The sequence below is a fragment of the Tachyglossus aculeatus genome, chromosome 24 (genome assembly GCF_015852505.1).
Source record: "Tachyglossus aculeatus isolate mTacAcu1 chromosome 24, mTacAcu1.pri, whole genome shotgun sequence".
Lineage (NCBI taxonomy): Eukaryota > Metazoa > Chordata > Mammalia > Monotremata > Tachyglossidae > Tachyglossus > Tachyglossus aculeatus.
The window spans coordinates 1,738,214-1,754,255 of NC_052089.1; the positions used below are offsets into that span (position 1 = coordinate 1,738,214).

Here is a 16,042-nt window from a genome sequence, read left to right on the forward strand (position 1 = left end):
TACAGAGTAACACGTCCCCTGCCCACATAGGTCTTATAGCTTGGAGAGGGAGGCAGACATTGATATAAATAAATAAATTACATTTATAGATGTAAGTGCTGTGGGGCCGAAGGGGTGTGTGTGAATACCAAGCGCTCAAAGGGTACAGATCCAATTGCAAGCTCTAGGCAAAACCCATCAGAGTGAGGCATAACGGATTCTAGCTACAATATATTAGTCTCATATTCTGACTCCTTCTGTCAGCTTCAATGTGGCTGAACTTTGCTCTTTCCACTCTGGAGAATTAGATAAGGTTAAATGCCAACTATGTATCAACCTCTGCTCTGCCACTTGTCCACTAGGTGACCTTCACTTCTCTGTGCCCCAGTTACCTCACCTGTAAAATGGGGATTAAGACTGTGAGTTCCCTGTGGGATACGTTCTCTATGCAACCTGACAAGCTTGTGTCTACCTCAGTGCTTAGTATAATACCTGGTACACGATAAGTGCTTAACAAGTACCACAAGGTACTAGGCACTTTTGTATTGTACTTTCTCAAATGACAATAATGTTATTTGTTAAGTGCTTGCTATGTGCATGGCACTGTAATGCTTAGTACGATACTCTGTACTCCATAAATGTTAGATAAATGACACTGACTGATTGATAGATTGATCGATTGGGCGAACTCACATGAAGGAACAGGTGAAATTTCATATCAGATCTCCTGTTATCTCAGACTCCCATTTCAATTCTATCTTCCCTGCCCCTCACCTTTCCCCTGTCCCTCTCTGGAATCATTGGGCCTGTCCTGGGCTGGGGAGTATCAACCTCTGCTGAGAAAGAGACTCACTCCATCTCGTCGGTTCTGGACGCTGGTAGTGGTGACAGGAAGGTCTGGTGAGGGGTGAGAGCTGTCAGGATCCTCCCTCCCCCATCTCGGCTCTCCAGCTGTCTGCGCCGTCCCCTCAGGCGATGGTTGGGTTATTTTCGGGGGGATTCCCCATTGGAGGACGGTCATAGGGCTCAGCTGCGACGGCTGACTGTCCGAGAATCTTGGAAGGCCAGAATCGTGGGCTCGCTGTTGTCCCGGCCCCCACAATCTAAATAAATGTCCACTCTCACATGTTCCCCACTCTGGGACTCCTTCCTAGAACAACATCAACGGAATCCTCATTCTCTTTCCGTGACTAATAATAGCTTTGCGTTTCAACTCTGGGGATTGGAGATATATCGTGGTAAGGAGAATAGGCACCCTACCCATTTGGTTAGTCATGGTTGAATCCAATATTCAGATTGACTTGACCAAAAAAAAGAAAAGGACCCCAAGATCTCACTCCAGTTCTGACATTGAATGGCTGTGTGTCTCAGGCACCTGTAACATTTTTGAAAATCATAAGCTCCTTGTGTACAAAGAATGTACCTGGCCTTCTGATGTACTGAAATTTGATTGATTGATTGAATTAATACTTAAATGTTGTAGTATATTATACAATAAATAATAATAGCAAAAGTAAGAGTAGGAGGAGAAATCATAATGGTGTTCATTGAATGACAACTGAGAGTATTTAAGTGACTGGAAAAATTCAACCTGTACCCCTGCTCCTGGCTTCTGGGGTAGATTTGAGGATCAAAAGTAAGCCTTTAACACTCTTCTGCAGCTATCTCGTCAATATTATTTATTGGTATTTGTTAAGCACCAGTACCGGGCACTGTATAAACCACTGGGGTAGAGATGAGGCAATCAGTCTGGACACAGTACATGTCCCACATGGGGTCCCCAGTATTCATGCCCAGTGATAGAGACAAGATTAGAACCCAGGTTTTTCTGACTTCTAGGCCCGTGCTCTACCCTCCGCGGGTGATAGATAAAGGGGGTGAATCCAAGTGCAGGGATCCATCCCCATGTATTGGAACTAGATTTAAATACAAGTCAAAAACAGCTGGATAAAAACTCTTCTACCAAACTAGCCAAAGTCATTGATAAAAGGCAGCGTGCAGCCAGGAAAAGTCTCTAATGACAAATATCTCAGATCTTTGCAGTCCGCTCAAGTCTTTCTAGAGTCATTCTTTGGGGAGAGACATAACAGGGTCAAAGTGTGAAGTGAAATTTTCTACCTCTAGAGAAAAGACTCCCAACCAGGGCCTTTTCCCATCGCCATATTCACGTCCCTGTTCCTCAGGCTGTAGATGAGGGGGTTCAGAGAGGGGGCACCACGGTGTAGAATATGGACACAAGCATGTCTAGCCGGAAGGAGGAGATGGAAGTCGGTTTTAAGTGGGTTATGGCAGCCGTGGAGGAAAAAAAGGTGATGACGACGAGGTGAAACAGGCAGGGGGGAAGGCTTTGGCCCGGCCCTCGGCGGCTGGCTTCCTCAGCACAGCCCAGAAGTTGCGCACGTACTAGACAATGATGAGGATGAAGCAGATGACACCTAACGCTACCGCTGAGGTGAGGCCACGTCAAGGGCCATGTGTTCCTGGAAGCATGTGATCTTCTGAAGGGAGGGAACGTCACAGAAAAACTGCTGGACGATGTTGGACCTGCAGAAGAACAGGGACAAGACAACAAACAGGTTCGTACTGAGCCACGAGGCGGTGGACATCTTCCCACAGGCCACTCGGGCCATGACAACCTCATAGCTCAGGGGGAGGCACATGGTGGCGTAGCGCTCGTAGAACATCTCCATGAAGAGGGACAAGTCGGAAACAGCAAACCAGAGCACAGATGAGACTTGGACGGCACATCCCACTAAGGAGATGGAACTCTTGTTGGTCAGAGAGTTGTGGATGGAGTTGGGGACGATGATGGATATGAGGTAGAGATCGAGGACAGACAGGTGCCTGAGGAAGAAGTACATGGGGGTGTGGAGGCGCCTGTTAAGGGCGGTGACAGAGACAATGAGAAGATTCCCCGTCAGGGCTGCCATGTGGAGCAGGGGGAATAGTGCGGTGTGGACCAGCTGCAGCTTCCGGAGGTTCGAGAATCCCAGCAGGAGGAATTCCCTCACCGTGGAGATATTGGTCCTTGGTAGGTGACGATGACTCCCTGCACAGGACAAAGACCTTGGTGAGGTGAAGAAATCAACAGGGGCTTTGCCTGTGAGTCTACGGGAGGAGCAACCTATGGTATATTGGAAGAGATTTATCAATTTCAAAATGACCTGGAAACTTGGTAAAGGATTTCCATGTAACTAGGAGGGAACTGCAAAGGAGGATTGACACCATAATTCTCCAAGTGGGGACAACAAGATGACAATGATATAAGAGGGGAAATCAGTCATAGTAATAGTAGCAGTAGTAGCAGAAAAAGCTCCAGTAGAAGTTGTAGTATCAATCATTCAAGCAATTAAGAAATCGTATTTTTGAGCATTTACCCTGTGCCGAGCACTGTACTAAATACATGGGAGAATACAATGTAACAGAGTTCGTAAACACGTTCCCTCCCCACAACAACCTTTCAGTCTAAAGGGAGATAAAGATGTTAATGTAAAATAAATTACGGATATGTACAGAGACTGTAAGCTCGTTGTGGGTAGGGAGTGTGTCTGTTATATTGTTATACTGTACTCTCCCAAGCATTAGTACAGTGCTCTAGAGACGGAGCTCTGCTCAGATCTCAGTAACTATTCACTCATTCAATCGTATTTATTGAACGCTTACAGTGTGCAGAGCATGGTAGTAAACTGACTGACTGTCTGCTAATAGTAATAACGGTGTTTATCGAGCCCCCAGTGGACGCAAAAGGCAAGAATCTAACAACCTTAGAAGGCATGCTGAAGTACACAAATTCATTCTCACACCCAAAATTACAGCTAAGCATACATGTATCCAAACACTTAATGCCCTCACATGTATTCCTGCTCACTCACAGACCGAGGTTCTCTAACAGACAGACAGTCGCATCGAGTGAATCGTTTTGATCGAGCGCTGATTGTACGCATAGCACTGTGCTATTCATTTGGGAGAGTACAATACAAACAAGTTGATAAACACATACACCTACAAACGCATCTAGTCACTCATTCGGCTCTTCCCTGACCCCCAAATCTGTTCCCTAGGGAGAGATGGAGAACATTCCCCACTGTTTCTTATCCAGATGTCCCCTTCCCTAAACTTTGGATTTGCTCCCTGATTCTCCTACCCTTCCTTGAGCACGTGAACACACGTGCACACACATGCACACACATGCACAAAGCTGCGGATCCAGGAAAACCAATTGCAGCTGCCTCTATACGAGGAAAATTTACTGCAGAGTGAATTCTGGTTAAACAGGGAAGGGTCTGGCCTGGGACCCTAATCATATATGTCAGTCGGTCTTGACAGAGGCCTGGGAGAAATGATTAATCGATGGTATTTACTGAACGCTTACTGTGTGCGGAGCATTGGACTAGAGCGTTAAGGAGAGGACAATCCAACAGAGTTGGTAGACAGGTTTCCTTCCCATAACGAGCTGGCAGCCTGCGGTGGGGAGGAAGGAGGGATTATGGGGCGTTGATGAAGGGACCATGGAGGGATGACGGAGGGCCGATGTTGGGCCGACGAAGGGATGTCAGCGAGACGATGGAGGGGTTGTCCTAGAACAAGTAGCAGGTGAGTGCTGGTCCAGGTACGAAGACCATGCGACTGAGAACTGAACAGAGGAAGTGATTCCAGTAGTAGTGGCTTGTGCTGTGGTACCTGCCACTGTCTCATACCTGCTGAAGCCTGGTTTCTTCTCCTGCAAACCCGCCTGCAATGCTGCCCTGGTCCGAACCACAACCCCAGCTCCACCAATTGCCAGCTGTGTGACTTTGGGCAAGTCACTTAACTTCTCTGAGCCTCAATTACCTCATTTGCAAAATGGGGATTAAGACTGCAAGCTCCCCTTGGGACAACCAGATCACCTTGTAACCTCCCCAGCGCTTAGAACAGTGCTTTGCACATAGTAAGCGCTTAATAAATGCTATAATATATATATACATATAAAAACCTGAAGGCCAGGTGCAAGATTCTTCACAGACACAACACGGGCTGCTGCCAGTGCCAAATCCAACGTCTCATACTCTATCCTAATCCTCCTCGACCTCTCAGCTGCCTTCGATACTGTGGACGACCCCTTCTCCTCAACACGCTATCCAACCTTGGCTTCACAGACTATGTCATCTCCTGGTTCTCCTCTTATCTCTCCGGCCGTTCATTCTCAGTCTCTTTTGCGGGCTCCTCCTCCCTGTCCCATCCCCTTACTGTAGGGGTTACTCAAGGGTCAGTTCTTGGTCCCCTTCTGTTCTCGATCTACACTCACTCCCTTGGTGAACTCATTCGCTCCCACGGCTTCAACTATCATCTCTACGCCGATGACACCCAAATCTACATCTCTGCCCCTGTTCTCTCTCCCTCCCTCCAGGCTCGCATCTCCTCCTGCCTTCAGGACATCTCCATCTGGATGTCTGCCCGCCATCTAAAACTCAACATGTCCAAGACTGAGCTCCTTGTCTTCCCTCCCAAACCCTGCCCTCTCCCTGACTTTCCCATCACTGTTGACAGCACTACCATCCTTCCCGTCTCACAAGCCCGCAACCTTGCTGTAATCCTCGACTCCGCTCTCTCGTTCACCCTTCACATCCAATCCGTCACCAAAACCTGCCGGTCTCACCTCCGCAACATCGCCAAGATCCGCCCTTTCCTCTCCATCCAAACCGCTACCCTGCTCGTTCAAGCTCTCATCCTATCCCGTCTGGATTACTGCATCAGCCTCCTCTCCGATCTCCCATCCTCCTGTCTCTCCCCACTTAAATCCATACTTCAAGCCGCTGCCCAGTTCGTCTTTGTCCAGAAACGCTCTGGGCATGTTACTTCCCTCCTCCATAATCTCCAGTGGCTACCGATCAACCTACGTATCAGGTAAAAACTCTTCACCCTCGGCTTCAAGGCTCTCCATCACCTCGCCCCCTCCTACCTCACTTCCCTTCTCTCCTTCTACAGCCTAGCTCGCACCCTCCGCTCCTCTGCCGCTAATCACCTCATTCCTCATGCCTCGTTCTCGCCTGTCCCGCCGTCGACCCCTGGCCTACGTCACCCCCCTGGCCTGGAATGCCCTCCCTCCGCACATCCGCCAAACTAGCTCTCTTCCTGCCTTCAATGCCCTACTGAGAGCTCACCACCTCCAGTAGGCCTTCCCAGAATGAGCCCCGTCCTTCCTGTCCCCCTCCCCCCCCTCCCCATCCCCTCCACCTTACTTCCTTCCCCTAAAACAGCACCTGTATATATGTATACATGTTTGTACGTATTTATTACTCTATTCATTTATTTATTTTATTGGTACATATTTATTCTATTTATTTTATTTTGTTAATACGTTTTGTTTTGTTCTCTGTCTGCCCCTTCTAGACTGTGAGCCCACTGTTGGGTAGAGACCGTCTCTATATGTTGCCAACTTGTACTTCCCAAGTGCTTAGTACAGTGCTCTGCACACAGTAAGCGCTCAATAAATACGACTGACTGAATGAATGAATCCCCATTCCAGGGCGCACTCACCGGTGCAGCGTGGGGCTGGGGGTCGCTTACTTCTGCCAGGCTGGGCTGGTCCCCTGTCTCCCCTCGGACTTCTGGGTTCGGTCAACTGAGAAGTGACACCGAGAAGCCCATAGCCCCTCTACTCTTTTCCACGGACACTGAGATGCTTCTCCAGATTGACTCTGTCCCTAAAGATAAAGCAGCTGCACTCTGAGGGGAATCCCTGTATGACCGTCCCGGGGCCGTACCCAGGGATCTCGGGGCCCAGGCGACATGAGAACCCTCTGATCACTTAGTTCTTGTTCCTTGAAACTTGTCTAAAGGACCGCTTCTCCGAGGGGTTACCCGGGGAACCGGATTAAGCCGATTCGTCCCTACAGTCCTTGAGGACCCACAGGGATAAGGATCCGGTGTTGGCACTTCTCTGGAGGGTTCCCATGGCAACAGCATCCTAACGGTTCGCGTGTTAGTGACCATCTGGGTCAGCTATAATCCAGTCATTGTACTAAGAACCGGGAGTCGATACAAGCTAATCAGGTTGGACGTAGTCCCTGTCCCACATGAGACTCACATTCTCAATCCCCATTTTTACAGATGAGGAAACTGAAACCCAGAGAAGTGAATAGACTTGCGCAAGTTCACACAGCAGAAAGGTAGCAAAGCCGAGATTACAATTTGGGTCATTCTGACTCCCAGGTCCAAGCTCTATCGACTAGACCATACTGCTTCTCTGGGTTTCAACTTGTTCATGACCTCAAACAATCAATCAGTCATTTAATCAGTTGACTTTTCTGACGCCTTCTGATTGCAAATCAAGAGGGAACGAGAAATGACTCTAAATAATAATAATAATAGTAACAATGGCATTTGATAAACGCTTTCTATGTGCAAAGCACGGTTCTAAGCGCTGGGGAGGTTACAAGGTGATCAGGTTGTCCCACGTGGGGCTCAGTCTTAATCCCCATTTTACAGATGAGGTAACTGAGGCACAGAGAAGTTAAGTGACATGCCCAAACTCACACAGCCAGCTGACAAATGGAAGAACCGGGATTCGAATCCATGACCTCTGACTCCAAAGCCCCTGCTTTTTCCACTGAGCCACGCTGCTTCTCTTAATCCATACTAAAACCCTCTTAATCCATACTAAATCTATTCTAAAACCCTCCTCCTGGATGGCCTGGGGGAGCAACCAAGAGAAGAAGCATGAGAAGTAGCATGGCTTCGTGGAAAGAACACGGACTTGGTAGTCAGAGGTCATGGGTTCGAATCCCTGCTCTGCCATTTATAAGCTATGTCACCTTGGGTAACCCACTTAACTTCTCTGTGCCTCATTTACCTCATCTGTAAAATGGGGATTAAGACCGTGAGCTCCACGTGGTACAACTTGATCACCTTGTATCTCCCCCAGCGCTTAGAACAGTGCTTCGTACAGGGTAAGCGCTTAACAAATACCATAAAAAAACCCTGGTGGGACAACCTGATTACGTTGTTTCCCGGAATTCCGATCCTGAGAGGCCCGCCCGCCATCACACCACGCAGCCCCTGCTGCTCCCGGTAGGATCCTCTCCTCATATTGCAGCCAATAGCGCCGCCATAGGAGCCCGGGATTCCGATCCTGAGAGGACCGCCCGCCATCACACCGCGCATCTCCTACCGCTTCCGGTAGGAATCTCTCCTCAGAGCGCCGCCTTAGGAGCCCGGGATCCCGATCCTGAGAGGCCGGGCCGCCATCACACCGCGCGGCCCTGCTGCTCTCGGAAGGATCCTCTCCTCCGGACGCCGCCGCAAGGGCCGGGGCTCCCCCACCCTCCCTCCCTCTCTCCGTCTGTCCTCGAGCAGCCTGCCATCGGGCGCCCATGCCCCGAGGCCGGGATCCTGGCCGTCCCCCGCCTGGGCATCTGCATACCCGCCCGAGAACCCCGAGGTCCCTGGGCTGGGCCCCCACCCGCCAGCATCACTAGACTCACCCCTCGAAGCCACCTCCACTCTAAGTAGCCAACTGGGATGGTGGGACGTTGTGTCCCCCTGCTTGGTCGTGAAACATTGTGCATCCTTGCCTGATCGTGACACATTGTGTCCCCCTGCTTCCATCCCCCCAACCCCATAAGCGACCTTCTTTGAGGAGCCACCCCACTCCCCACTTCCGGGTCCGGATTTGACTGATTACTCCCCCGCCCCGCCCGCTCCCCTCCCCCGGTAAAAAGGCCCTTGTTATCACCAAGTTACTTTAACAGCAACCTCATTCGCACCTAGTCAGCCCATCCATGCTATTTGGCTGTTCAGGCTTCTCCGCTCCCCGTGACCCCCCTTAAGACTTTCGTCCTACTCCAGAACTGCCATCCATAGGACTCCATCCTCCATCACCTCAGAGACATTTTTGCCAAGAGCCCCTGGGCTCTCCTTGACATTAACTTCTGTGATTTCATTTGACTGACCTATGGACAATTCATCCTTCTTCTTTGAGCATCATCTGCCTAACTTACGGTCGCTTCTGCATGTTAATTGTTAACTGATCTCTGTGATGTCATCGTCTGCTTATTTTATTATTCCCATCGAATGTTAATTGTTAACGTCTCTCAATGATCTCAACACCTGTTTATTTTACTGCCATCGCATGTTAATCGTTAACTGCTCTCTGTGATGTCATCATCTGCTTTTTTGCCATCACATATGGTCATCTGCTCTCTGTGATATAATCATCTGCTTATATTATTATTGCGATATCATGTTAATTATTAACTACCCTCTGGGATGTCATCACCTACTCATTTTATTATTGCTACTGCATTATTGCTACTGTATGTTAGTTGTCAACTGCCCGCTGTGCTATCATTTATCTTGCTGACCTCACCATGAACTATCAATTCCCCGGCTACCAACTGCTCTTCCCGTTCCTCACCTTCCGCTTCCCCTCTCCCACCCAGCTCTTTCCCTCCCTTTCACCCACCCCCACCCCCAACCCTCACCCCCGCCCCAGAATCACTCTGTACCAGCGCCAACCCTCAACTTCTCCCTTCCAACCCCCTCCCTCCACTTCTCCCTGCTCCTCCCCCATCCCGGGTCTCCTTTCTCAACGTCACGATTCTTCCCCCTCTCCCCGCCCAGGGCTCAGTCAACTCAACCCAATCCAAACCTTCCCCACCTCTCGCACCCTTCCCCCTCCCCGCCCTCCCTCCACAGCTACTGCCAAGTGTGGCCTTTGGATCCCTTGCTCCATTAAAGGTAAGCTCCCTTTCATCCTGGACTTATTCCTTTTCAGCTCTCTCCTCCTCCTCGCCCTAACCGAAAGATGGCTCACTCAGGATGTCACGGTCTCTTTTTTCTCCTACTCCCTCAGACTCACCGGAAAAGGTTTCCTTCCCGCTCCCCAATGTTGCTTTCACACTATACCTCCTCCCCCTTCCCTTTCCTTCCCCTCCTTTGAAGCCAACATTATTCGCCTCTACCACCCCCTCCAAATTCTTGTAGCCTTCATCTACCGCCCCCCTGGCCCCACCTCCAGCTTCTTTAACGATTTTGACCCCTTTCTCACATTCCTTCTTTCTTTTTCCATTTCCACTCTGATCCTCGGAGACTTCAACATCCACATGGATGTCCCTGGTGACTCCTCGGACGTCCGCTTTCTATCTCTCCTTGACGCTGCCAACATCCAGCTCCACCCTACATCGCCCACTCCCCAACTTGGTCACACCCTCGACCACATCAACTCCTACCGCTGTACTATCTCCACCCTCACCAACTCTGAAATCCCTCTCTCTGATCATAACCTTCTCATCTGCCTCCTCACTCACACTCCTCTCCCCTGTAAATCTATATAACTACCTCACAGAGACCTCCGGTCTATCGACCCCATCCATCTTTCTCAGCGCATCGTACCCCACCTCCCCTCCCGTTCCTCTCTATCCAATCTTGATTACCAGATTACTGCTCTCAACTCTACCCTCTCTACTCAACTCAACTCGCTCACTCCCCTTTTCCTTCGCTGTTCTCGTACCACTAACCCACAGACTTGGATAACTGCCACTGTCCGCCTCCTTCGCTCTTATGCTTGAGCTGCTGAACACTGCTGGCAAAAGTCTAAACACCAAGACAATCTTGTTCACTTCAGGTTTATCCTTTCCTGCCTCAACTCTGCCCTATCCTCTGCCAGGCAAAACTATTTCTCCTCCCTTATTGACACCCATGCCCATCATCCCCTTCAGCTCTTCCATAAATTTAACTCCCTTCTCAGGCCCCTTGTTCCTCCCTCTCCTCTATCCCTCACCTCCAACGATCTGGCCTCCTATTACGTTAGTAAAATTACCTCCATCAGGTCTGAGATTCCCTAGGTCACTCCTCCCCCTTCTCCAGCCACCCCCTCTCCGCTACTCTTCCATCCTTCCCAGCAGTATCTTCAGATGAGATCTCCTCCCACCTCTCAAGTGCTACTCTATCCACCTGTGTTTCAGACCCCATTTCCTTTCATCTTATGAAATCTCTCGCCCCTTCACTCCTCCCCTCCTTAACTTCCATCTTCAAAAGCTCACTCTCCACTGGTTCCTTCCCCTCTGTCTTCAAACATGCCCACGTTTCCCCTATCCCAAAACACCCTCTCTTGATCCCACCTCCCCTTCCACGTATCGCCTACCTCCCTCCTACCGTTTTTTTCCAAACTCCTAGAACGAGTCGTCTAAACCCGCTGCCTCAAATTCCTCAACGCCAACTCTCTCCTTGACCCCTTCCAAGCTGGCTTCCGTCCCGTACACTCCACCGAAACAGCCCTCTCAAAGGTCACCTGACCTCTTCCTTGCCAAATCCAACGACTCTTACTCTATCCCAATCCTCCTCGACCTCTCAGCTGCCTTCGACAATGTGGACCACCCCCTTCTCCTCAACACGCTATCCAACCTTGGCTTCACAGACTCCGTCTCCTCCTGGTTCTCCTCTTAACTCTTCGGCCGTTCATTGTGTCTTTTTTGCTGGCTCCTCCTCCCGCTCCCATGGCCTAACTGTAGGGGTTCCTCAAGGGTCAGTTCTTCGTCCCCCTCTGTTCTCTATCTACAGTCACTCCCTTGGTGAAAAGCTCATTCGATCCCACGGCTTCAACTATCATCTCTACGCTGATGACACCCAAATCTACATCTCTACCCCTGCTCTCTCTCCCTCCCTTCAGCCTCGTGTCTCCTCCTGTCTTCAGGACATCTCCCTCTGGATGTCTGCCTGCCATCTAAAACTCAATATGTCCACGACTGAACTCCTTATCTTCCCTCCCAAACCCTGCCTTTTCCCTGACTTTCCTGTCACTGTAGACGGCACTACCATCCTTCCCGTATCACGAGCTCTCAACCTTGGTGTCATCCCTGACTCCGCTCTCTCGTTCATCCCTATATCCAATCCGTCACCAAAATCTCCTGGTCTCACCTCTGCAACATCGCCAAGAGCCTCTCTTTCCTATCCATCCAAACCGCTACCTTGCTGGTTCAATCTCTCATTTTATCCCGACTGGATTACTGTATCAGCCTCCTCTCTGATCTCCCATCCTCCTGTCTCTTTCCACCTCAGTCTATACTTCCCGCCGCTGCCGGATCATCTTTCTGCAGAAACGCTCTGGGCATGTTACTCGCCTTCTCAAAAATCTCCAGTGGCTGCCTGTCAACCTACGCAACCAGCAAAAACTCCTCACTCTCTGCTTCAAGGCCCTCCATCACCTCGCCCCTCCTACCTCACCTCCCTTCTATCCTTCTACAGCCCAGCCCGCACACTCCACTCCTCTGCCGCTACCCTTCTCACTGTACCTCGTTCTCGCATGTCCCGCCGTTTACCCCCGGTCCACGTCCTCCCCCTGGCCTGGAATGCCCTCCCTCCACACATCCGCCAAGCTAGCTCTCTTCCTCCCTTCAAAGCCCTATTGAGAGCTCACCTCCTCCAAGAGGCCTTCCCAGACTGAGCCCCATTTTTCCTCTCCTTCTCCCCGTCCCCTCCCTCCCTACCTACCTTCCCCTCCCCACAGGACCTGCACGTATGTTCGTACAGATTTATTACTCTATTTTACTTGTACATATTTCCTATTCTATTTATTTTGTTAATGATGTGCATTTAGCTTTAATTCTATTTATTATGACGACTTGACACCTGTCCACATTTTTTTTTGTCTGTCTCCCCCTTCTAGACTGTGAACTCGTTCTTGGGTAGGGACCGTCTCCATATGTCACCAACCTGTACTTCCCAAGCGCTTAGTACAATGCTCTGCACGCAATAAGCGCTCAATAAATATGACTGACTGACTGAATGAATGAATGAATGAATGAACAGTGCTTGACACACAGTAATCGCTTAACATATGTAATTATTTTTATTGTTATTATTATTATCAGTTTGCGGGGGGCTGAGGGTTTCTGAGAATGGGGTGCAGGGAAGGAGTCACTGATACTAGGTGGGGATAACATTTCCTCCTTCAGCCTTCCAGTCCAGCAGAGCACAACGTTCCCCATTTTCAAAGCCTTTCCGTCTTCCCACCACTTCCAGATGCCTCGCACGATTCATTTTTCTTCTCCCTAAGTCATCTTCTCCCAACTACCAATAAGCATCTTAGACCACTTCTCCATTTTTCCATTCACACCACCCATTACAGTTTTGTACATAGTGGCTTTTCCAAAATCTACTTTTGAAGCATATACTCATGTATTTATCATTCTTTCCATTCTCTTCTCCATCCTCTCATTAATTAATTCAGTGTCTGCCTCCCCTGTTAGATTTTAAGCTCTTGGCAAGCAAGGATGTTGCTTAATTTATTTTGATCTCGCTGAAATGTTCACTACAGTACTTAGCACACAAGATACATTTAACAAATATCGTTGCTGGATGGATCGAAGGACGGAAGCGTGGATGGATACATGGACAGATAGATGAATGGACGGATGAGTGGATTGTCTACTGTGTGACCTTAGGTAAGGCACTTCACTTCTCTGAGCTTCAGTTATCTCATCTGTAAAATCGGAATTGAGAGTGTCAGCACCATGTCGGATAGGGACTGTGTAAAACCTGATTAGCCCTTATCCACCCCAGCACGTAGTTCAATGCCTGGCACATAGTAAGCGCTTAACAAATACCACTATTATGAAAATTATGGATGGGTGGATGGATGGAAAGATTGGTAAAAAGACCGACAGTTGGACGGATGGATGGTCGGACGGATGGACTGATGGATGAACGAATGGATTCGAGGCAAGGATTTGATCAGTCAAATTCATTCATTCATTCAATCGTATTTATTGATCGCTTACTGTGTGCAGAATACTGTACTAAGCGCTTGGAAAGTACAATTCAGCAACAAATGCGGACAGCCCCTTACCACAATGGGCTTACAGTCTAGAAGGGGAAGATAGGCATCGAAACAAGTAAACAGGCAGTCAAATCTGGGGACAGTTTCCATGATTGCTTCCTTTCTCCCTTGTCACCCTCCGATTTCCGGATTTTCATAGCCATTAAGAGTGATCTTAAAATTCACAGAATTACTGTTATTATCAGTTGTAGTATCAATATTATCATTATTGAATTTATTAAGAATTTATTGGCAAAAGAATGCCAGGTCCTGGATTAGAACCTAACAGAACGACACGATTTCTACGCACAGGGACTCAAATTGTAAGAGATAGAGAGCACATATTTAATCACGATTTTACAGAGAGACTCAAAGAGGTTACGTGGCTGGATCAAAGTCATACAGCAGGCCGGTGGCAGAACCGGGCAGACCTTTCAAATCTCATGACTCACTGTCACAGACTCATTCCACTAAGCCACGATGCCGCCAAAACAATCACTTGTCAGACATTTATTCCTTCATTCAATCATATTTATTGAGTGCTTATGGTGTGCAGAGCATTGTACTAAGCGCTTGGAAAGTACCATTCAGAATAAAGAGAGACAATCCCTGCCCACACTGGACTTACACTCATACATGGCGTATCAGCCTCTATCCCAGGTATTGACAAATCCTCAGGCGCTGGACATTCTCTTTGGACAGCTCTTTATATGGATACCCCCATGGTCAGAAACCTGTTGAGGAATGGAATAGTCAGCAACAGGAAACAGATATTTTGTCCCTTAGAGGAGGGAGGAGGAATCGCCCCTTTAGGATTCTGCCCAGGGCAGCCTTCATGTCCCGGTTCCTCAGGCTGTAGATGAGGGGGTTCAGGGTGGGGGGCACCACAGTGTAGAGCACAGACACCAGCAGGTCCAGAACTGAGGAGGAGTCAGACACGGGCTTGAGGTAGGAGATGAAGGCCGTAGAGAGGAAGATGGTGACGACACCGAGGTGGGGCAAGCAAGTGGAGAAAGCTTTGGCCCGACCCTCAGCGGCTGGCATCCTCAGCACGGCCCGGAAGATGCGCACATAGGAGATGACGATCAAGACGAAGCAGACAACACCTAAAGCTACCCCACCGGTGATGCTCACATTGATGGCGACGAGGTCCTCGGAGCAGGAGATCTTCAGCAGGGAGGGGACGTCACAGAAGAATTGCTCGACGATATTGGGCCCACAGAAACTCAGGGAGAAAGTCGAAGCCGTATACAATACCCCAAACAGGGCCCCGCTGAACCAGGAGGAGGCCGCCATCTTTCCACAGGCCGTGTTGGTCATGATGAGCTCATAGTGCAGGGGGCGGCAGATGGCAGCGTAGCGGTCGTAGGACATCGCCGTGAGGACACCCAGCTCTGAAGTGACCAAAACGACCACCAGGAATACCTGGGCGGCACACCCCAGGAGGGAGATGGATCTACGATCCGTCAGGGAGATGGCGACAGAATTTGGGAGAGTGACAGAGATGAGGCAGAGGTCGAGGACGGACAGGTGCCAGAGGAAGACGTACATGGGGGTGTGGAGGCGCCGGTCGAGGGCGATGATGGCGACAATGAGGAGATTACCCGTCAGGGCAGCCAGGTAGACCAGGAGGAACAGCGCGGCATGGACCAGCTGCATCTCTCGGACCTCCGAGAATCCCAGCAGGAGGAATTCCCTCACTATTGAGTCGTTGGGCATTTTTGAGGGACAACATTGACTTTCTGCATGCGATGAGGAAAGAGCCAAAGTTAGAATCCATTGCTTGGATGAGTGAAAGAATTGACAGGACACTTGCTGGTGATTCTCTATGTAGAGAAGACAGTTATTGAATTCAAAATGATCTTTAAATTCACCGTGGAGACACTGAACATTTCTGGGAAATGATGCTGACTCCCTGCATAGGAAGAAGGAGGGAAGACTACAATTTAGAGATATTGATGTTGCGGGTGAAGGAATAGGACTAAATCAATCAATTCTATTTATTAAGTACCTACAGAGGACACGGTATTAGTACATATGATCACTGCCTCCAAGGAGCTTCCATACTATTGGAAGCACCAAGCTTCGAACTGTGTAGAAGCAGGATGCTATTGTGAAGAACACAGGCCTGGGAGTCAGATGAACTGGGTTCTAATCCCAAATCTACAACTTGTTGACTGCGTACCATGGGAAAGTGACTTACTTTCTCTACGTCTCAGTTTTCTCAATAGTAAAATGAGGATTCGATACCTGGTTTCCCTCCTTCTT

The 16,042-nt window shown here is 49.3% G+C and overlaps 1 protein-coding gene across 1 annotated transcript; it reads right to left on the reverse strand.

The window, feature by feature from the left end:
- Window positions 1-14,527: 14,527 nt before the first annotated feature.
- On the reverse strand, window positions 14,528-15,493 carry LOC119945048 (olfactory receptor 14A16-like). The gene has a single exon (XM_038766044.1). It carries the CDS (start codon window positions 15,491-15,493, stop codon window positions 14,528-14,530), a length of 966 nt encoding a protein of 321 aa, XP_038621972.1.
- Between the last annotated feature and the right edge of the window lie 549 nt (window positions 15,494-16,042).